At 36.1% G+C, this 23,930-nt stretch overlaps 2 protein-coding genes across 2 annotated transcripts; one reads left to right on the top strand and one right to left on the bottom strand.

The window, feature by feature from the left end:
• Positions 243 to 5,297, top strand: LOC18789903 (cysteine desulfurase 1, chloroplastic). The gene is made up of 11 exons (XM_007227422.2): positions 243 to 390; positions 631 to 880; positions 994 to 1,127; positions 1,298 to 1,457; positions 1,753 to 1,939; positions 3,117 to 3,262; positions 3,336 to 3,408; positions 3,516 to 3,579; positions 3,838 to 3,937; positions 4,726 to 4,884; positions 4,974 to 5,297. Exons 2-11 carry the CDS (start codon positions 668 to 670, stop codon positions 5,142 to 5,144), a joined length of 1,407 nt encoding a protein of 468 aa, XP_007227484.1. The 5' UTR covers positions 243 to 390; positions 631 to 667; the 3' UTR covers positions 5,145 to 5,297.
• LOC18793825 (vacuolar protein sorting-associated protein 52 A) lies at positions 5,818 to 23,407 on the bottom strand. The gene is made up of 21 exons (XM_007225609.2): positions 23,055 to 23,407; positions 22,615 to 22,685; positions 22,394 to 22,488; positions 21,957 to 22,014; positions 21,093 to 21,188; positions 16,728 to 16,829; positions 16,118 to 16,201; positions 15,568 to 15,648; positions 14,818 to 14,961; positions 13,996 to 14,087; positions 12,687 to 12,768; positions 10,656 to 10,838; positions 9,924 to 10,039; positions 9,764 to 9,822; positions 9,414 to 9,514; positions 8,461 to 8,511; positions 8,026 to 8,205; positions 7,805 to 7,939; positions 7,577 to 7,651; positions 6,766 to 6,823; positions 5,818 to 6,679 (listed from the first exon to the last, which is right to left on the bottom strand). The coding sequence occupies exons 2-21, from the start codon at positions 22,639 to 22,641 to the stop codon at positions 6,375 to 6,377; spliced, it is 2,124 nt and encodes a 707-aa protein (XP_007225671.1). The 5' UTR covers positions 22,642 to 22,685; positions 23,055 to 23,407; the 3' UTR covers positions 5,818 to 6,374.

Below are 23,930 nucleotides of genomic sequence, written 5' to 3'. Positions count from 1 at the left end.
ATGAGAAAATTGAGTTTTTATTTCTTATTTCTTTATACAAGCTAGAGTCCAAAAATTACACTAAATTAAAGTGTAGAGAAAATCCAAGCACAACCGCACACCGTGTTGACTTAAGTGAGGTCTGAATACGGAAAATCGTGAACGACCGCACGATGTAACGAACGGTCCAGATGGCTTCGATGTTTTAAGTGGCAAGCGTTCTCAATTTACCCGCTAGAAAAGATATTATACCCGATTGTGATAACGAGACAACCCGTTAGAAATTTCTATTGGATTTTCAATTCCGAGTTTTTAGGGGTTTTTGAGACCCAACTGCGTTTTTGGCTTCGGCTGCAATCTCAGAAAAAGCTTCACTTTGGAATTCTTGGTCCTTCCTTCAAGCTCCTTAGGGTAAGGTTCTCAAGACTCTGCATTTCTGCTCTTTTGGCTTTGGTTTTTTGGGATTTTGATAACCTCTCTCTCTCTCTCTCTCTCTCTCTCTCTCTCATTGATTAAGGGCTGTAATTTTTGTGTAAATATTTGACTTAGTATTGGATGCAGAATTGCTCCAACTGCGTTTAATTTAGGCCTTTGGGTTTCAATTTTGATTACCCAGACTTTATCATTAGCTAAAGTTTACGTTTTTGGCAGAACTGAAGGGAGCGTAAGGACCAAAAGAAAAGGGTAAATGATGATGACAATGGAAGGAGTAGCTGTAAAACTTCCATCCTATTCCTTCCCAATCATACGAAGCCCTGCCCGCTGCGTTACTCGGAACTTCCGACCCTTTTCCATATCCGCTTCAACTCTTAAAGAAGGTCACCCGGCGGCCCCGTCTGCTCCACCTGCATCCCTTTCGCTCGGTCACTTGACCCGACCCGATTTCCCCATCCTCCATCAGGTCTGTTCATATATAACTGTATTTATTATAATAAAAAATTTGTGTCTGTAATTCTTAGATATTAATTTATTATTTGTTACTTACTAGTACTCATGGCCCCATGAACATGGCAGGAAGTAAATGGGTCTAGGCTTGTTTACTTGGACAATGCTGCAACTTCCCAAAAGCCTACTGCTGTGATAGGAGCTTTGCAGAATTACTATGAGTCTTACAATTCAAACGTGCATCGTGGGATTCATTACTTAAGGTACAGACTAGAGACTAGAGTAACAGTAAAATACCAAACATAACTAATTCTGTTTGAGTCAATATCACTCTGATTCACTTATTAATTAATTCCTTGACAAATTTGAAGTTAGAGTTAGTTATGCTTTTAGCCTGCCTATATCTTATTATTTCCTCTTGTTGTCAACTTAGTGCAAGGGCAACAGAAGAATATGAACTGGCGAGAAAGAAGGTTTCCAACTTTATCAATGCATCGGACTCCCGAGAAATTGTTTTTACTAGGAATGCTACTGAAGCCATCAATCTGGTTGCTTACACATGGGGACTCCAAAATATAAAACCAGATGATGAGGTAGATACAACTTCACTATATTTTTTTCCATTTTGTCTTTCATTTATTCATCAGAATTACTTCATGCCACAACCGTTCATAAAGGAATAAACAATTGCAGTGTTCTTGGTGATGGTGTCTCTTATTTCGTTATCTGAGTTTAGCATTTAATATCTCCACATACTTCCATGATTTGTTTCAAATAGCTGCACATGATTTTATGACAACATCTTTCTGTTCCGTAGATTGCTCTTGATTGAATCTTAAACGCAACTACCGTTCCTGCTCAATAATTTTTATTTTTATTTTTTTCCAGATCTTACTTACAGTTGCTGAACATCACAGTGCAATCGTTCCTTGGCAACTTGTAGCTCAAAAGACCGGCGCTGTTTTGAAATTTGTGGAATTAAATGGGGATGAAATTCCAGATGTGGACAATTTAAAAGATATGCTTTCAAGGAAAACAAAGCTTGTAGTTGTTCATCATGTCTCAAATGTGCTTGGTAAGTTTCTTTGTTTTAAGCCATTTGTATTGTTGAATTTCTTCCCTTATTTTTCCATCAGTGGGTTTTTCTTCCTCTTTACACATTATGTTCACAATTAGTTTGTATTGGTGATTAAAAACTTGTTGCCAATTATTGAGCATGCTGAACTGGAAATAAACCTGCAATGCCAAGTATTATTTAGTGGCATTACCGTTTACTGAAGCTATTGTGATCCAATTGATTACTGAAGCTATTCTGTTTCAATTGATAAAGAAAAGGTTTTCTGCTTGCCACTTTCAATAGTTCTCTATTTGGAAAAGTCCCATTCTGGTATTCTAGTGTTATCTATGTATACTGGCAGCTTCACTAGTAAGAATAAGAAGGATGTGGTTAAACATAGAGACGTCTGATTTGGGTTATACAATTCTGAACGCAGATAGGTAAGCTTGGTGTTTATTGATGCTGTGACCTAGCTCTCGTCATATTGATATGCTCCAATGTGTGTAAATGTAATAAAAGTATGTTGGTTTGGTTTTTACATGGGCACCTTATCTGTATATGCATTGAAAAGTAAAGTTTCTCTTGTGGTTAGCAAAATATTCTGTGATTGACTTTTGAATGTTGTCTGGGTTGTGCTTCTCTATTTATGTAATACAATAGGTGTCCCTTTATGGATTTTTCGAATTATACTAAAATAAACATGACAAAAAGTCCTTGATTCTGTGGTTTACATTTCAACCTGATTTTTTATAGAGCCTATAGCTTATGTTCCACAATCTTTCCCTGAGGAACATAAGCTATGAACTGTAGAAAAAGTATAGATTTGTAGTCCTTTCCTCCCCCTATTTGTATATTCGTTCTTTATCTAGATTTCATTGATGGGAAGTGCTGCAAGTCAATTCTAGGTTTGCCATACTAGATGATTCATGAAACTTTCATGTGCATGTGATTCATCCCTGTGCTGCTGTGGTATCAACTTTGCTCAGGCCACACTTATCTGGTGGAGACAAGTTCCATAGGTCCAGATATATATATATATATATATATATATTAATAATGTTTTCAAATGCATCAAACTGTTACTTGAGTAAATTTCTTTTGTTTTGCTGTTGATTGAATACCGTAGATTTTGTGTCAAAGAAACACATAATAAATAGCATGACCGTACTGATGCATTTATATTATTTTCATGCAGGTTCTGTTCTTCCTATCAAAGATATCGTGCTTTGTGCTCATGATGTTGGTGCAAAAGTTCTTGTAGATGCTTGTCAGAGTGTTCCACATATGGTGGTTGATGTACAGAATCTGAATGCTGACTTTCTTGTTGCTTCTTCTCACAAGGTTAGGATACTGCCTTATGTACTAAAATATCCTTATAGGCAAGTATATGAAGTAAAGAATAAACATGCCTCAGATGTGTGGGCCCACAGGCGTTGGATTCTTGTATGGAAAGAGTGATCTCTTGTCTGCCATGCCTCCATTTTTAGGTAATTTCTTATTTATAAGTTGTGTTTTGAAAGTTCATTTCGTTTTGTATATCTATATCTAAAAGGGCAATGACTTGCTGGTATAATGTTTTACCTCTTTTTTCTAGGTGGTGGAGAAATGATATCTGATGTATTCCTAGATCATTCCACCTATGCAGAACCTCCATCTAGGTTGGTGAATTCGCTTGTCTTTTGGTAGATATGTCCTTATCCTGTTTCACGTCCTTGATCGAATTTCAGCTTTTCCTTATCCTGTGTAATTTTTAGCTTTTCGTTGAAGCAGATCACCCTTTATGAGTGTGGTTGGACTTAGCCAGAGCATTTTATTTGTGCTCTTATTTTCTCAGGCTTGATTGGTTTTTCCACATTAATTATACACTACTTATCTGCTGATGTCTTTTTGTAATTGTCCTCCTTTAACTGAACTAGGTTTGAGGCTGGAACACCAGCAATTGGGGAAGCAATTGGGTTAGGAGCAGCTATTGATTATTTGTCAGGACTTGGTATGCAAAAGATACATGATTATGAGGTAAGTTGAACTCTTCTGCCTTTTGCATTTGTTATTCTTTAGAACTTTCTGTTGGATGAGCTTTTATTTTGGTTTATTGTAGCAAGTACATAGTTGAAGAGAAAAGCTATAAGAGAGTGGAAAAGATATTTGTATTGCATGACTGATCAGTAGAAGACTTGGCTATTTGTCTAGGACACCAATGCATAAATCTGATCTGTAGGTTAGCCTTGAATTAATCATACAAGAGTTAAGCTAATCATACAATAGGCCTGAAATTAAGCTAATTAAACAATTAGACCTTCGAATAACAGTCTTAATTTTGGCCAAATGGCTAATATCAGCCATTGAAATTAAGGTTTTTCATTTGAGGTCAATATATATTTTTAAAGGAATGTGGTTTGGAAATGAAGCTTTGCTTGGGAACTGGCTTTGGAGATTCCCGACAGAAAAATTCCCTTTGGTATGCTGTAATCAGAAGTAAAGCTTATCTTAGAATGGCTGGGATCTCAAGATTGTGGCTAGAGGTTTGACTCAATGCCCGTGGACAGATATTTTGAAAGGGATTGCTTGGTTTGCACCTTGTCGTTTTGGGGTGGGTAATGGAAATAGTGAGGTTTTGGGAAGAGAGTGGGGCAGGAGAGAAACAGATTTTCGTTCATTGTATTATCCAAATTTCACAACTATTCATTTGCACGAATGTGTGCATAAACACGTGATCTCTATTTTAAGCCACGATCACGTGTTTATGTAGTCCTTACACAGTAATCGTTCTTGTTTGCAATTTTTATTTTATTTTATTTTTGCAGATATTTCTTGCTAAATACCTATACGATAGCCTTAGTTCAGTCCCCAATATTCACATTTATGGTCCTGCCCCCTCAAATCATGTCACCCGTGCTGCTCTTTGTTCTTTCAACATCGACAATATTCACCCTACAGATCTAGCAACTTATCTTGACCAACAGGTATGAAAACAAACAAGGCTTTATTTCCTTTGTGATAGAAGTGATAATGAATAAAATAGCTGATGCATTGCCAACTTATGCAATTCCAGCACGGAGTGGCTATCCGATCTGGTCACCATTGTGCCCAACCTCTTCATCGACATTTAGGAGTCAGTGCAAGCGCCCGTGCGAGTCTTCACTTCTACAACACCGTAGAGGATATTGACGACTTTATCCAGGCCCTTAATGACACAGTCAGCTTCTTTAATTCTTTCAAGTAGTGAGCCTTGCTAGCCTCCTGTAAATTGTATAAACTATTCTACTGACTCCGTAAGCTTATATGAATTGAGCATCGTTTGTGCGATTCTTTGTTAAAGACTGGAGACGATTCTTATTGTCTGATTAGAAACATAACACGGTAGTTGCTAGACTAATAGCTTATCAAGGTTAAATAACACAGTACTTTACAAAGGCGGCAAGCACCTTGCAAAGATGACTTAAGCTTTTGAGGACCAATAATTCTGTCTCGTATTTGAACCTTCTGGAATCTGAAATGATATATGGGACAGGAGAGATGCTGTGTTGCATAAATACCGTCAGACATAACAAACTCAAGTGTATCTTGCAATTAGGTACTTATAATTTTAAAAGATAAACAAACATTATTTACCAAATAGGCTTAATTGTGCCTGTTCTCCAGTATGAGAAAACTTATAAAAACCTGTTTCCTGAAACGGGCGTCCCACATGTGGTCCATGTGCCACTCACGTGATATACCAGGTATGAGATTGTTTCATTAACGGGCATAGGCAAGCTTCTCTCTCTTGCAGGAGGTAATTCTTAAGTCCTTTAAATAGAACCGTTTTAACCCTTCTAGTATTATTTTTTGTATTAGTTTTGACCCTGGAGTTGTAACCAGAGGGGTGTTTTAACGGTTCAACATGAAAAGTACTACACGAAAACAGAAAATTACACCTTCCACTGCTCTTGTTGAAAAATACAAATAATTAGCATCTACTAATCTAAACCAGAGTTAATTAATCTGCGTACATGTGTGTATGACAAATGGGATTTTGGTATCAAAACAAAGTTGTAAGCAATCAAGAATTTCACAACAGGATTGCCAAAAAAGTACATTGACCAATGGAACCTTCCCACTTCTGAGAACTCTAACGCACAACTACTTTCCTCAACCTAAGAGCCAGGGCTGAAGAATGCAAAGCTTGGCATTGAGGGTACGGGCGAGGAGAATTACAAACCATTAGAATCACCATTGCCGCAGAATGAACTACATTGTCCTACTAAGAAAAATTGTCTTTCCAAAGAATACTACTTGAACTATATTTTTCTTCGGAGTGAAGGCAACTGAATGAATCTTTTTCTTCAGCGTCCTTTCCCGGGCACAACAAGAAGATATTTGATCAGTACATTATGTTTTCCATATTGAATTTCCCCTTCAAATCAACTATGTCCAAAATCCAAACCAGGCAACCCATATGAACCTGAACAACTTAGAAAGTCCTCGAGTATTTCCTAATTTCATACATGATTGAAGATATCGACACTAGATCCTTGTTAAGTGCAGACCCACCAACAATCCTCTTTATGGAATCTGAGAGCCTAGTATAATAAAGCAACAGCTGAGTCAATGCCGCCCTCAAGATCTCCATACCACACAAGAAGTTGCTGAAAGAAGTTATGACATCTTTGTGCATCAGTTCGATTGCAGCTTTCCATCTACTTCCAAAGTCCTTCACAAGCGGCTCAACCTCCGCAACAGTTATAGGCTTCTCAGAACTAGCACTTGGATCCTCCGCTGATAAGTAAATTGCAAATAATTACATTAATCTAAATAACTAGAAGAAAATAAGATGCCACAGCATTATTTATCAATATACTTACAGGCTCGGGTTTTAACAAACTTGATTAAATCACTGAAGTGCTCTAGTAGTAGTTCTTCCTGCAAGGAGAGAGGTAAAAACTTAAAACAAAAGAAGCAAATCAAAGCTAAATATACCGAAAGGGCAGAAAGGACAGAAGACCCTATACAACCCAGATTGCATTATTTGTCCCGTTCTCCTTATACTGAGTAGTGTGCTGGTAATAGATCGCAATTTTAGCACTTCTTATTTAGCAAGCTGCACTCCGAATTGAATATTTAACAATTCTTTGTGCACTCACAGGTAGGGGTCCAGGACAAGTGTTAAAATCACTAGCCTAAAACCAAAATCATTTGATTGTCTGCTTAATTTACTAAACCCTATAGACCACAACTAATTAACTTGTCCCCTTAAAGCATATAGTCAAGGAAAGACTGCTGCAAATCATCAACCCGCCCAGTCCAAGTTATGCCAAAATCAATGACAACTTCTCTGAAAATAATAATTTTCATTACTAAACAAGTCAAGCCAATGGTTGGAAGGAGATGGCGTCAGTCTTCCTATCATTGGAAAGAGGACAATCACTAAATAAGCACATTTGACTTTTTAATCAACCTAATTCTTTTAGTTCATATGATTCCATTTATGTTCTTTTTAAAAGCTTATAAAGAATATAAAAGCAGACTGAAAAAAAATATCAGAAATGAATTAGGAAAGCATAAAATGTTTAGCTGAAATCCGAACTTCATTTGCAGAATTCCAAGATTAACAAGCACTCTTCAGTTTTCACCAAAACATTTTCTGGAAGACAGGTAGCAGGACCAGGCACTTACAACAAATAATGCTGTGTTGCTTTTGAGAAGCTCCTCAAAGTGCATTTGAATTTTACCACCTTCTGGATCAGCCTCCTATATTCAAATGCCAAAAATTACAAAATATACGACTGAGCATGTCCAAGAAATTTAGCCATACCCTTAAATTTCACCTTAGTGCTGATAAAGATCATTAATGTTTTTTTTTTTCTTTCAATTTTTTAAAAAGAAACAAGAAACTGATTTTACCTTCAATACAGCAATCGTCATATCATAGTTGTTTATCAGAAACACGGTTTGTAGCTTTGGCCTTGGAAATGATTTAGCAAGCTTGATAAGCAAGTCGTCAATAGCCATTCTCAGTCGTTCCAAATTTAATTCAAGCTGCACATCATGGAAGGATATTTAAGTCCATGAAGTGATCAAGAATCTTAATGAGCAAAAAGTTTTTTTAAGTTTCTATATCTAACCTGCCCATCTCCATATTCCACATTCAGGTGGATAAGTGAAGCTGTGAATTCAGCATAACGCCTCATGACATAGTGAGGATGAACATCATCTTCCCACAATGTCTTTACATTTGCAGTACGCAAGCTGTTTAAATGCAGGTCAAACACCATCTTAAAACGAGGCCATAGAGCGATATTGACCTGTTAATATTTCAAAATCAGACTGCATTGTATTTTCATGTGTTTATGGTATAAAAGACCAAGACAAACTGCAACAAGCTTTGAATATGACCCATTTTGCTAAAACATAAACCAAAAGTACCCTAGATAAAAATCAAAAGTTCCATCAGAATTTATTTCCTTAGTTAAAATTCCAGTCAACAGTTACATATCATCAATTGTCTACGAATACAAGAAAATACATGCAGATAATAAGATAAGCAAACAGACAATCACCTTGTCCAAGTATGAATCCAAGCATGGAATACGCCGCCGAGACATAATAAGCTGCAAAGGATGTTAAAAATAAAATATCAGTAATAGATTATCTTCTAGCAAAGGCACCATATGACACAAGTTAACGGTATCATTAAAATGATAAACTGTCTAACGCTTGCCGTGCAATATCTACAGCCAAGTGACATATGCCACACAGTACATGCACAAGAGGACAATATCATGGGTCTATCTTAAGAACTAATAACAATCGCATCAGAAAGAAACCAAGAGAAATAGAAGAGAAACTGAAAATCCAAACTACTTATAAAAAATAATAGCAAATGTCAAACTATACAAGCAATAGGCAAGAAGTCCATTTCTATTGTACATATCAAAACAAAACAAAACAAAACAAAAACTGATCAGCCTCATAATTAGACGAGAGAACGATCTAATTGGTAGCTGCCTTCCAATCTAACAAAATGGAAAATAATTCACTGCTCTCAGAAAACTAATTAGATTCAAGTATTCAACTTGATATGAAAGTCATAGTAAATGTTTTCCCCAAAAACAATTGAGTTCTGTCTTTTAGATCTGGTGCAAGAATAAATACATAATCATATATTGTAAAGTCCCCTTCTTAAATGGGATCTCACCCTTGTTGTTTGAACAGCCAGCCTAAAGGTGTGGCAAATATGGCTAAAACGGTTCTGTTTAGGGCTTAGGATACATTTCCACTACTACCAGTGGTATAGAAATAACATTGCACTGACATGATATCGGCATGGTTGACATTAATTTTGGAACCCATGTGATTCTTTTGAATATGCTTCTAACTTAGAATCCTCATTAAAAATTGTCACTGCAGAGCAGGATATGCATGTCACACAATATGGAGGTCATGAAACTGTTGACTAGAACATGAGTAAATTGAATACATAAAATACAATCTTAGACGACTGGAATGCTACCTGGTGCTGGTGTATTATACGAATCATAAGCATCACACCAATAGCATCATAACAATTTGGAAGTATTGAGTTGAAGTGTTCATCAATTACAGAAAATGGGCCTGGCATCAAAAAGCATTCAGGAAGTCATCAAAATGAGCCATTTGTTTTTCTTCAAAACAAAGCACAATGAGAATCTTCAAAGGAGCAAAAGTGACCATCAGAATCTAACAGTCACCAGTAGAATGCCGTAAAAATTTGCTGCAGACCACAGAAATGAACTTTCTGCTCTTTGTATTTGCAATAAGTACGCAATTAGGAATAAGTTAACCATAAGCTAATGGATCATATAAAAAAAATGTCAGATTTACCCGCAAAAATGTCATAAAATATGGATTCTTCACCAAAGAAATCATCACAGAAATGATACCTGCAGGTAAGAGGGGGAAATTGTGAAAACAAGTTTCCGTATGGTCAATCTTTCACTAGAGTCTAGAAAACAATATCAAGGAGCAGAGCAAACTCTATTACTCAGAAGTAGCAGTATCCATAAGCAGCTTGTGCAAGCTCCTGAAGAGGACCTCATACGGATACTTCATGGAGCTTGCTTCAGCTATATGTGGAATCAATGCAGGTTCCTCAATTTCCTGATAAAAAGAAAATTTTCAAAAATGACATGTTACAAGATAAATAAACAAGATGCCATTATGAGAAAACCAACACTAGTTTCCCATTAGTAAAGCATTTTCTATTACATTTATACTAAATCAATGATCTAAAAGTGGTGTTTAAGACAAAGTATAACAATCCTTATCGAAATGTTTTAGACAGTTGATTTTAGAAAGGAAAACCTCCGAGATGATATAACAACCAGAACCAGAAAAACAATTAAAATCAAATTCCAAGCAGTCAAAAGCTATAAAAGATATGCTCATTCGAAGCTCCCAACAAATTAATATCAAAGACATTCAATATCAATAGTACCCCAAGGCCCAAACAATTTAAAGATGAAGATATCCTCAATTTCATTATGACAACAGATTTCAACATAGCAGAGCACCTCTTTTGCTTCCCTCCCACCTTGCACTTCTTTTTTTCAACATAGCAGGCTGTTCTAAAATCTAATGTTTCATCAAAAAGTGAGTAGTAGCAAAATTCATCCAAAACGTTCAGCATTATAAATTACAATGCCATCATGGTTGGAGATAGTTTTACCACGGGCACCAATAAAAATTTGATTAACAGATAAGTTGCAGAGACAACCTTTAAAATTTTTCTCCTCTCTCCAAGAGCAAAGACAGCAGACCGGTTCTTCAGTGGTTCCCTTCCTCTTGAAAAGAGACTAGTGTTTCTTGTCTCAACACCAATTAAATCACTAGACGTTGCAATATCCAACTGTAGTTTCTCAAGTGCCTGAATATAAGCGCGGAAATGTGCACTTAGGACCTGCAAAAACATATAACTTATCTTCAATATACTATATGGTTTATCCTTTATTTTTATTTTTTTGTTCTTTTTTATCAATGAGGGAAGGGGCATTCGAACCTTGGGACCTCTTCCTTTGGGAAGACAAGTTCCAATGGACTATATGAATTACGCTCATTTTAACAATAGTATGCCTAGATAAATTGTCCTACTCCTCTATGAAGGCTACAATAATTGTTAAAAATGAGGTACTTCCTTAGTGCAAGGAATTAAGGGTTTAGGCAACTTTCATGGTGTTTTCAACCGGCTTGTTTATCAACCTTAGAATGATACAGGAAGGGCCAATTCTGCATCTTAACTAACAGTGGGAAAAGACCTTAAACAGTTTATAAAAAGGTAATGTATAAGCATGCAGAAGCAGAACAAAACAAAATATCAGGTTTGAAGTCCGCAAAGGCACTAAGGAACTACTTTGAAGTATCTACAGTGCATTATCTCTATGTCAAAGCCAGATGTTCTAACATTATATCTATCAACTAAGAATGTAGTTTGTGTTCGCTATTTAGGAAAGATCTACATGAGAGTTTGTTCTCTAATAAGTTCTCTCACAATTATTTGGATGCAGATTCCATCAGTCAACATCCAAACAAACAAATCTGTCTTCTTGCTAGGATGTGCAAAAACAATAAGTTCACAATAAAAACAATAAGTATCTACAGTGCATTATCTCTATGTCAAAGCCAGATGTTCTAACATTATATCTATCAACTAAGGATGTAGTTTGTGTTCGTCATTTAGGAAAGATCTACATGAGAGTTTGTTCTCTAATAAGTTCTCTCACAATTATTTGGATGCAGATTCCATCAGTCAACATCCAAACAAACAAATCTGTCTTCTTGCTAGGATGTGCAAAAACAGTAAGTTCACAGTAAACGGATCTTTAGTTGGAGGCATGCATGATTCAGTTGCATATTCTTTCTAAATTTCACATATGGTGAATTTAATATAGCTAATATTATCATCTCATTTAGTGGGAGCCTAAATTCAACATTTAAGGTTACAAAGTTTTTATTTTATACTTGGTTAATTATATGCAAAACCAAAAAAGATGAGAAATCCTGAGAATATTTTGTTTTCTTATCATTCTTTAGTATTTTTCATATCCTTGCTGAGTGTACACTTTTTTGTAATTTCCAAGGGCCGTATTCTGCACATAGTTTTGCTTTTGAGTATTTTTCCCAGGTTACCTAGTTTCTGGTCCCTTAACCCTACTTTTACCTAACACATACTTCCCTTCATTCTCCCACACCTTCCTTTGGATCGCATATCATGGTACTGAGTTTCACAGGGCTGCTAAGTGTCAAGTGATATTATCTATCAAACTCTAACCAGAATGAGTTTCACATCCCATGTAAGTAGTTTATTGGAATTTTTGTCCAATGAATTAAAGAAAGAAAGGCAATGAGTAATTTAAATGTTGGATGAAGCAATGAGAAAGGTCTTTTAATATTTCTTGGCTTCCACTTATAAAAAGAAAATTTTAAGGTCTACAAAGCTTGTAACCAGTACCCAAACAAAAATAAATAAAAAGTGAATAAAGCTTTTTTGATGAAGCAAGATAGAACCTGCAAGTAAAAGGCTCTAAAGCTTGTAACCAGTGCCCACCCTAGCACTAGGGCTTTTCTATTAACAAAGTATTATAAATTAATAAAATAAAAAAGTAAAAATCACCTAATCCATAAATGAGTTAAATCAGAACAGAAGAAAACAGAGAGCATGTGACGCTGCCTATTTATATATGGTAATAGCAATATTCCAGTTCTTCTATATCATAATTCAAAGATAGGTCATCAGTTTTACAGTGTTGACCTTGTTCATTGTGTCAATGTATGCTCCACGAACCTCAATATATATCTCCTTGCCATGTTCCTTCAGGAAGGAAACAACATACCTACATTGCCACACTGGAATCAATTAAATAAATAAATAAAAGAACCAAACGCAAAAACACAAAACCACAGCAGTAAGCATGGGTGTAACTGCTAGAGTCCGAAAATAATATCTATACACATCTCGTGGAAGAAAAAAAAAAAAAATTATGAAGAGATGTCCATCTAATAGATGCACGTACCCCAAATTAATGGCACTGGCACCCCAAACTAACTTGATGTTTAGTTAGTGGCATAAATTACGATACATGACTGAATGCTATATTTATATAAGAAACAATGTGATCATTGAGCTTTTTCTCTTAACAGCTCAAGGATGGCTACAGTCTACAATCATTTAGCACTACACATGATCCAGGAAGACGGGTGCACATAAAAGTGACACTTCAAATGTATGATTCAGTTTCTCCTACTCTCAAACACATAAGACAATCAAACAGTTTCAGAGATCCATGGTCAATTTTCTCAAACCATAAAACTCATAAGTTAATCAGATTGTTTCCCAGAAACACCTTTTTCTTTCCAAATAACATTATTTTTTATACAAACAATAATCTACTTTAATCTAATCTAAACTACAGGAAGGGGGATTCCAACTTGGCTAAGCCCATGTCTGCGCCAAATAACATAGTTGTGGATAAAAGAAAATAATAAGCAACACAACTTTTTCCCAAGCAAATCCTCTAATAGCCTGTCTAAATAGACTTCAAATCCTGAATTGTTGCAGCTACCCTGAATTTCTGCAACAGGGCTGTATTGGCTCAGTGATCTGAATCCAACTTCAATTTGACTCATTTAAGTTTCAACTACCACACAAAGCAGATCCATCCCATTAATTGGATGGAAATCAAGATCAGCTATATTCCATCTGATTAAGATGGAGATCCAATTCTAAGTTCTAATCATCACAAACTTATATTTGTTTAGTAAACAAAAAATGAATACATTTCAAATTATGTATTTAGTTCTAAACCTGTGCTAGGTAAGACAGCAAGCAACTTCCTAGTCAGATGTGAAACATAAGACATACACACTCCAGTGGACCATTTTTAAATTAATCTCGCATACACTCCAATTATTGACGCACAGCTAAGGTAATGGATGAATTTGTATGGAAAAAACCCAACACAAATGATTGTCAATCATTTGCCTAAAATGTGGACTATGCATATTATGATATTAACGAAAACCATTTACAGAAAATTGAGAATGCTATTCAGACTACTCACTTGTACTTCAAAAGAACATTCTGTTGAAGGATCTGGATATTTGTTTTTGGTTTTCTCAACGCATAAAGCTTCTGAACAACGAAGTCAAACACCTGCAAAAAGATATATACAGACAGAAGTACTTTATTAAATATTCAATGGTTCAAAGCTAGTTCTAACCAAAAAAAGACGGAGTTTTAAGACTTCGCAACTTATTAAAATCACATAAGAAATCAACATTGTTCAAGACACTGTTACTTAAGACAATACCAACAAAGATGAGTATCTTCTCTTTTAAAAGCACAATAGTCAGTATCTGCTATATGTTATCAGTGTGTGTCTGGACTGGACAAACCAACGAACTAAGCACATACATTTTCAGCATACAGTCTGTCAGTATTATGACAGTAATTTTGTTATTTTCCTCTGTCCAGATGTTAACAGTTAATAACTAAGTGACAAGCAATGACTTGTATACATCCTATATTTCTATGAATATCCTGGAATGCAATATGGGTTAAACTTAAAAACCTTGAAACAAAACCTAGTGGCCCTGAGACTACGAAATCCCTCCATTAAAATAGTTACAAGTTAGTAAACAAACTACTTATTTACAGATTCCTATCCATATAGAAGTGGCAAACTCACATGTGCAAATGTTTAACTGGCTAGGATTACCTTTTTTTGTCCCAGTACCACCAGATTTTACTCCTATATAGCATATGTTAAAGGGCATTTACTGCACTGCTGGCATAGATCAGGTATGATGTACGATATGAAAACATGCAACAAGCAATTAGGTGATCAACATCATCAAGTTTAAGTGGCAACTTTAATAACAACCTTGGAAACTGCTTTCTGTCTAAGTTTTTCAAGCTCGGGCTGAACATCTTTTAGAGCTTTTGAAGTTTTAACCATAAGATCCACTTCTACGAACTTGAGCTTCTTACTAAGAATCTCTAAAGTTCTCATATATTCATCATTCACCTGCATAACAATTACACATTGAACATGTTAACAACAATGGGAGAAAGAGAAAACAAAAATAAAATATTAAATTCAATACGCCAACTAGAGAGCAACATATTACTGGCCATTAAGTTTCACTTAAGAACATATGATACAGCTGAGATTCTGATAAAACATTCTTATCTAAAAAATTATAACGGAACTTCTTATCAAATGCAAAAAGAAACAACCAAACTTAACCATGGACAAAAGAGGAAATACAACAAAAGAAATTATATGTAATTAACATTGTTACAACTTAAATACATTTTTTCTAGTCAAGCCAGTATAATGAATTAAAAAGTGAACTAGTGAGGCATCTTCTTCTTCTTTTTTCTGAAAACAAGGGTTTCAACTTCATCCAACAAGAAACAACTCACTTGCAAAATCAGAACATTATAAAAAATGAATTCAATTTGGGTTGATTCATGTAACTAGTACTGTGCGCTGGTTCTAAGTCCAAATTTATAGAACCAACATCAATAACATTGCTAAAGTGATGGTTAATGATGGAAGGAAAAAAAAATTGCAAATCACATTTACAAGGAGAAATGAAGTACTAAAAAGAAAAGGATAAAGATATACCTCGCCATCGACAATTATGTCTACCATCTTTGGAGGGACTATAATGTCTTCAACAAACTTTGCCAATTTTGACTCTGTCATCTGTTAAATTAACATAAACTGATCATTACAAGAAAAATGGATAAGAATTGTTTTCTATAAAAGAACCAAGAACTTTTATGCATAAGAATCAGAAGAAATATTTTTTAAATGCGTCTTCGTATGCATAATGTAATAGAAAGCCAAGGAGCCTAATGGACTTGGAAACTATATCACATTTCTGTCGTCAAAGTCATTGCAAATGTTGGAATCAGCAATGATTGACATTGAAACAGATTTCAAAAGCCCTTGGAAATCCTTAATGTTGTTCAATTCACTAAAACCCAAAATGAAATAGTTATAGTTAATTAAGCATGCTGTAATGGCACGCTACATTGTAATAGAAGTGTAAATAACAATAAGGACGAAGATAAGAAAGAGTGGAGTGTGGGATGAAGCAGTAAACCATAGGGAAAAAACAAAGAGTTATCAGGTCATCATACTACATAAGGATGAAGATACCAAATGATACCTTGCGATTCTTCAGCTTCAAACCCATATCCATAGACTTCTCCTGGAGAATTTTGATGTCTGAACTTATTGAACCAATCTCTGCCTGGACAACAATTCTTGAAGTATTAATGGCATTTATATTTTATAGATAGGCACAATCTGAAAATGGAACATTCCATTCGAAGTGGGCAAGAAATCCCCTCACAATTCTACGGTTTTGCTGTATCTATTTTAGATAGAGTGTGGTTGCAGGTTTTGTGTATCGTTTAGACATGTACCCCTTGTTCTCTATTCTTGTACTTTGTTTTAAAATAAATGAAAGTTCTTGTTTCATATAAAAAAATAAAAAAATAATTTAAAAAAAGAAAGAAAAGCCCGATGCAAGAAACTGGAATTAACAAACCAAAGTAAAAGAAACTAGGAAAGAGAATGAATATCATTCGGAAGCATCTATTTACTTCAAAATAAATACAAAATATATTGATCCAAAAAAAATTGGGAAAAATAAACAAGTACAAGTGGTTATGTAGGTATCTGAGGGAAACTAGTTTGTTATGGCATAAGGTGACTAGAAGTAAAAGCACGTAAATTGTGATGATGATGAAACAACGAAGCAGGGACTAATATACCTGAAATCCACTGAGAAGAGTTTCCATCTGTGACAAGATGCTGTCACAATCACGAATTTGATCATGAAGAGAAACTAGATTATCACTTTCTTTAATATAATCCTGCAGTAATGAAGAAGCAAGATCCCTAACCATCAAACTTATGATTCCCAGAACCCTTGCCATTATCTATATAAAATTAATGCTGGAAACGAGAAGTAATTATTAAACAAGACGTATTGAGAAAGTTATAGATCCTTTTTTCCAATCTCTATCATAAAACAATCAGCTTTACATAGACCACTACAGGTACAGCATCCAAGAAAATATTCCAGCGTAGAAAAAATAGTAACTTCGGAGACTCAAACCAGACATAGTAATTTTGTTGGAAACTAAAAAGGAGACTGTGGACAGACAATTGGTCGCAGGTGTTTGGGGGTCAAGATTCAAGGAGTGGGTCTTCTCGCCCTCTTTGGGAAGATCTGGCGGCATAGCAGTTTTGTGGAATTCCCAATCCGTTTCGGTAATCGATTCTATGGTTGGCGAATTTTCTGTGTCTATTAGAATTGTAGAGAATATTGGGACAGATTGGTGGCTGTCCGGGATTTATGGCCCATGCAGACAGAGGGAAAGAAATAGTTTCTGGGAAGAATTGGCTGATCTGTACGGGTATTGCGGTGATAAGTGGTGTCTTGGTGGGGACTTTAACGTTGTCCGCTTTTCAGCTGAAAAGTCGAACGAAGGAAGAGTGACTAAAAGCATGAGAGATTTTAATGATTTTATCCAAGAAACAAATTTACGGGATCCCAATCTCCTAAACGCTTCTTTCACTTGGTCTAATCTAAGAGAAAATGCTGTTTGTAGAAGACTGGACAGATTTCTGGTGTCGGGCAGCTGGGAAGATCACTTCCCTCATTATCGCCACAAAGCCTTGCCGCGAATCACCTCTGATCATTGCCCTATAGAGCTGGACACCTCTAGGGTAAAGTGGGGTCCTTCACCATTCCGGTTTGAAAATATGTGGCTGAATCACCCGGATTTTAAGAGGAAGATCAAGCTGTGGTGGGGTGAGGACCAGATTCTGGGATGGGAGGGATACAAATTCATGACGAGGTTAAAAATGCTAAATCGAAATTGAAAGTATGGAGCAAGGAGGTATTCGGGGATGTTGAGCGTGATTTACGGGAGGCAGAAGCTAGATTGCTGGTTTTGGATCAACGTGAAGGAACTGAAGGTTTGGATCACCTTTTGAGGTCTGAGAGAGATAATCTTCTTCTAAAGATTGGAGATTTGGCCCAGAAGGAGGAAGTCAAATGGCGCCAAAGAGGAAAGGTAAAATGGGCAAGAGAAGGAGATGGGAATACCAAGTTCTTTCACAGAGTGGCAAGCGGAGCTAGGAAAAGAAATTACATAGAAAAATTAGAAGTGGAGGATTTGGGAGTTATAGAAGTAGACGCTAACATTGAAAGGGAGGTGATTAGATTCTTTAAAGGGTTATATAGCAGCAATAAAAATGTAGGCTGGGGAGTTGAAGGGCTAAATTGGTGTCCCATTAGCCAAGTGGAGGCGGATTGGCTTGAACGTCCTTTTGATTTGGAGGAAGTTCAGAAAGCAGTTTTCGAGTGTGGCAAGGACAAATCCCCGGGACCAGATGGTTTCTCCATGAGTTTTTTCCAATCTTGCTGGGAGGTTGTCAAGGGAGATCTCATGAAGGTTATGCAAGATTTTTTTCAAAGTGGAATCGTTAATGGGGTTACAAATGAAACTTTCATTTGTCTCATTCCTAAAAAGGCGAATTCTGTGAAGGTTACTGATTACAGACCGATTAGTCTTGTTACGAGCCTTTATAAAGTGATATCCAAGGTCTTGGTTTCAAGATTGAGGGAGGTTCTTGGAAATACTATCTCCCAATCTCAGGGAGCCTTTGTCCAAAAGCGACAGATTCTAGATGCTGTGTTAGTTGCAAATGAAGTTGTTGAGGAAGTCAGAAAACAGAAAAGAAAAGGGCTGGTTTTCAAAATTGATTTCGAGAAAGCTTACGACCATGTGGAATGGAATTTCGTAGATGATGTGCTGGTAAGGAAAGGCTTTGGTGCCAAATGGAGAGGCTGGATTATTGGCTGCTTGGAATCTGTCAACTTTTCCATTATGATTAATGGAAAACCAAGAGGAAAGTTCAGAGCCTCTAGGGGATTGAGACAAGGGGACCCGTTATCCCCTTTCCTATTTACTTTGGTTAGCGACGTTTTAAGCAGAATAATAGAAAGGGCTCAAGATGTTAACCTAGTTCATGGAATTGTTTCTGGTCATGATCAAGTGGAAGTTTCTCACCTCCAATTTGCAGATGATACCATTTTCCTTTTGGATGGCAAGGAAGAGTATTGGTTAAATCTGTTGCAACTGTTGAAGTTGTTTTGTGAGGTGTCTGGAATGAAGATTAATAAGGCTAAAAGTTGCATTCTGGGGATCAATTTTAGTACTGATGCTCTGAATAACATGGCGGGCAGTTGGGGATGCGAGGTTGGTTGCTGGCCTATGGTTTACTTGGGTCTGCCTCTCGGGGGAAACCCAAGAGCTCTTAATTTCTGGAATCCAGTAATGGATAAGGTGGAGAAAAGACTTCAAAAATGGAAGAGGGCTTGCTTATCCAAAGGTGGAAGGTTAACGCTAATCCAAGCGGTTTTGAGCAGCATTCCTTCTTACTATATGTCACTGTTTAAGATGCCTATAGGAGTGGCCGCCAAAGTAGAACAACTTATGCGTAACTTTTTATGGGAAGGTCTAGAAGATGGCAAGAATTGTCACTTGGTCAGGTGGGAAAGGGTGACTAAATCGAAAGAGGAAGGTGGTCTTGGAATTGGCTCTTTAAGAGAAAGAAATGAAGCCCTCAGAGCTAAATGGTTGTGGAGATTTCCACTTGAACCCAATTCGCTATGGCATAGGATCATTAAGAGCAAGTACGGAATTGACTCAAATGGGTGGGATACTAAACAGATTGATAAGGTGTCTTGCAGGAATCCTTGGCGAGAAATTTCGAAAGGGTATAACTCGTTTCTTCAATGCTGCAGATTTTCTGTTGGAAATGGGGAGAAAATTAGATTTTGGGAGGATTTTTGGCTGAAAGAAGGGATTCTTAAAGATCTGTTTCCTAGACTCTCTTCCTTGTCTAGGAGAAAAAAATCAAAGTATAGCCTGTTTTGCTAACAATCATGTGATGCCTCTCAATTGGGATTTTGATTTCAGAAGGAATTTGTCCGAGGCCGAAATAGCAGAAGTGGTAATACTTTTGGATATATTGGGGAACGTGAGATTATACGGTTCTAGACCGGATCGGAGATCTTGGGAGGTCGAGGAGCAGGGTTCTTTTTCCTGCAAGTCTTTCAGGTCTTTTCTTCTCTCTACCACTAGGGATGTCTTTCCCCCTTTCAGCTCAATCTGGAAGGCAAAGACCCCGCCGAAAATTCAATTTTTCGTATGGCTGGCAGCAAATGGTAGGATTAATACTTGTGATTGCATTCAAAGGAGGCAACCAAAGATGTGCTTATCCCCCTCTTGGTGTGTTCTTTGCAAAGAGAATGCAGAAAACATTGATCACTTGTTCATTCATTGTTCGTATTCCCTAAGATTATGGTGGAGGATGTTGGGTGCTCTCGGAGTGGAGTGGGTGATTCCTAAAGGGTGTTTTGAGCTCCTTAGTATCAATCTGAGGATTTCAGGGAAGGGGAAGAGAGCTGGAATCCTTCGTGATTGTCTAGTTCATGCTATTTTCTGGAATATCTGGATGGAGCGAAATCAAAGAATTTTTCAGGGTTATATAGGAGTTAGGGTTGAGGAATTATGGGACAGAATTAAATTTTGGGCATCCCTTTGGGCTTCGGTTTCGGGGCAGTTCAAGGATTATCACTACTCTACCATCATGAGAGACATGATGGCAGTCTTAAGATGATTTTACTGAAGTTTTTTTGTGTTTTTTCGTGTTTTTTATACAGTTTGTTTTTCATTCTTAGTAGGTCAGACTCTTTTTTTGGTCTTCTTGTTTGATCGAGGATTTTTCCTCTTGATTATCAATACAATGTTTCTATTCAAAAAAAAAAAAAAAAATAGTACATCTTGAAAGCATAGAACTCGTAACAACCAAAGAGAACAGTTAAATACTGCAATCACAAAGCTCAAGGCAGTACATTTCCAACAGGAAGAATACAAACATATTTTAAGTTTCGCACAATAAGCACACAAAAACGGCTACTCAAGTAAAAAAAAAATCCTAATTATCACAAAATAAAAACTTCAAAGGATGTGCTTTTACAAGTATAGATCTTTGAGACACGAAACAAAGAACTAGAGCACAAGAAAGGTAAAGAGGCTCTCATTGATGAAGAATCTAACCTGAATCGAGTCCAATTCAACTTGCCGTATGTTGTTCTCAACCCCCTTTGTATACTCCCGAAGTTTCGTACCTTTAGACAATATGTTCGCAACTACCTAAAATAGATGATAGATAGTAGAAAGAATATTGTATTTCAGTGATGGCCTCTAGAAGATATATCCAAAACTACACAAATTAGATGATAGATGGGAAAATATTAATGTATTTGAGTAATTCTTTCACAAGTTGGTTAGCAAACTTATAGGCCTAGAATCATCCACACTTGCCTAATCATTTATTTTTAGAAAGAAAGAAAAAGAAAAAAGTAAACGTCTCATTGGTTATTGCAATTATCACCCATTTTAAGGTACTCCTGAAACCCAAATCTCACTTCATGACATCCCAGCATTGTCAAAACAAAGCCATGAGAAACCCATTGGGCCAAAGAGCCTTCTTACTAAGTAGAAAAACAGCCCTCTTCACCTCCTCATCAGAAGAGCGCTCTCCAATTTGCCTTTCCCTCCTCACTAATTGGACGTCATTCAATAAATAAATAAATCTTGAATAGAAATATTTTATTTCATGATTTACGGAGATCATGGAATAAAAGTATATCACATTGAATTTGGGTACTGTCATTTAAAAAGGTGACGAACTCTATATATCAATCTCTATTATGTTTCTCCTTTGTACCATGCAACCAATAATGAATTTTAGCACATTTGAAGAACAAACTTCTTTCAGGACTAGTATTTTCAAAACCTCAAAGCAAAGAGAAGAACCTTTCTTTCTTAGCACAACAAACAAAAAACCAAATAAAAAGAAAAACGACATGACCAAGAATTGAAGTATTAAAGAGCATAGAACTTAAACATACTACTTACATCATCATTTTTACATTCTTCCAGTTCTTGTTGTAGTCCTTCTAACGATACATCATCACTGGGATGAAGAAAAAGTTACACTGGAATCACTTGCCAAGATGATAATTCAGACTAATGCAATGCTAGAAAACTTATTCTATTTTCCATCAACATACTCAGCATACCATGTTGAGTTGCACAAGAATTTGAAGTATGCAATTTAATTCGCATCTGCATACCTCTCCTCCTAATATCCACACACAAGTTATAGAAATACACAATTGCTGTGCAGGCTTCTTTATCACAGAAAATGAAAACACAGCTCTGCCTACATGCATATTGTGCAGAGAGTACACCACCACATGATTGTCTATGTCATGGTGCATATTTTTCTTCTTCTTTTTTTTTTTTTTCTTTTTTTATATATTATAAAATGTAGAAATGAGAAAGAAACATACCTGCTTGCATCCTCCTCAACAGTCAAGTCCCCAACAAACGCACCCAAATCAAAAACCATTTTCTGAACATCATTATTCTCATCATAAGAGTGACCCTGAAAGCAGCCACCAGAGTATTGAATGATTTAACAAGTACACAACCTGCCAAGTTGTACTTAACACAATACTTAAATTCGGAAGCAGATCCTAGGCTCTTGTTTCATTATATTGACCAAGGTTACCTCTTTATTGGTTGCAACATGAGCCATGTTGATCAACAGTTCCAAGTGGTTGGCAGATCCAGATCCACCACCTACACCGAAAATTCAATGTGATCTTTGGAATCAGTGGAGATACCAAGATTTCAAATTGAACCTGCATAATCTTTTTTTTTTTCCCCAAATTCAACAATATCATCGAAATTTTGGCAGAGTCATGTTTGTTTATTTAGGATTTCACAGTTCATAGGCCCATTGGGCACCGAATAAAGATGAAGATTGAAAAATTATCAACGCATTTCACAACCCATACCCAATGTCAACGATCCCCAAATATGACAGCTCTAATTTCAACAAAATCGCCAAATCACAGCCCTAATTTCAACTTTAAGCAAACCCTCAATCATCAGAACCAAGCCTTCTTTATTAGTTGAATAAAAGACTGGAGCTAGAGGAAAGAGCACCTGGGAGATTGTGCTAATTGAAAAGGTCCATGGACATTCGCAGGTCGACTCGTAAGCAGCAGGAGGGGAGAGAAAAGAAGGGAAGAGAAAAGTGGTTTTCTAACGTGGGAGAGAAGTGTTTTTGATCCGCAGTTTTTTTTTTTTTTGACCTTTGTTATTGAGAGGGATATGCTAAACTCATACTTACTATACAGATATTATGACTCGAATCCAAAACTTTACGTAAATGCGTAAATATTCAACCACAACCGTAGTGGTCTTTTACTATCCGCAGTTCTGTATACACGGAAGATGTAAAAAAAAATTGCATAAAATTTTCATGTCTTTTTTTTAAAAAAATTTATTTTTTGTTTTTCTTTTTGTAGATGTATACGCAAATTAATACCATTAAAGTGGTAAATGAAAAAAAAAAAAACTATATAATATTGTCCTCCTTTTGGAGATCTCATTGAGATTTTTTTTATTTTCACAATTATAAAATTATACATTTGAAACCATATCAAATTAACTTTGACAACAATAAAAACTATATCAAATTAACTAGTATTAGATAAAAGAAAATATTTTTACCCACCATTTTAACTAAAGGTGTATCCTCACTCCCTACATATGTCCATGTCCATAATCATAGTTACCTATTTGCTTTGTATTTGTAAAACCATAGTTATGTTTATGGACACGCGTATTTCCTTTCATGTTGTTTTTTCATTTTATGTTTAAAGTGGTGGGCAAAAATGTTCCCTTACATAAAATGAAAAAACAACACGAAAGGAAATACGTGTTTGATTTTTGACAAACAATAGGATATATATAAGATACTTTTGTAACACGCTAAATTGTCAATGCACCCACAACAAAGCTACACCACACCCAAAT

This window comes from Prunus persica, chromosome G1 (assembly GCF_000346465.2).
Source record: "Prunus persica cultivar Lovell chromosome G1, Prunus_persica_NCBIv2, whole genome shotgun sequence".
Classification (NCBI taxonomy): Eukaryota; Viridiplantae; Streptophyta; class Magnoliopsida; order Rosales; family Rosaceae; genus Prunus; species Prunus persica.
This window is presented reverse-complemented; position numbering and strand designations above follow the sequence as displayed.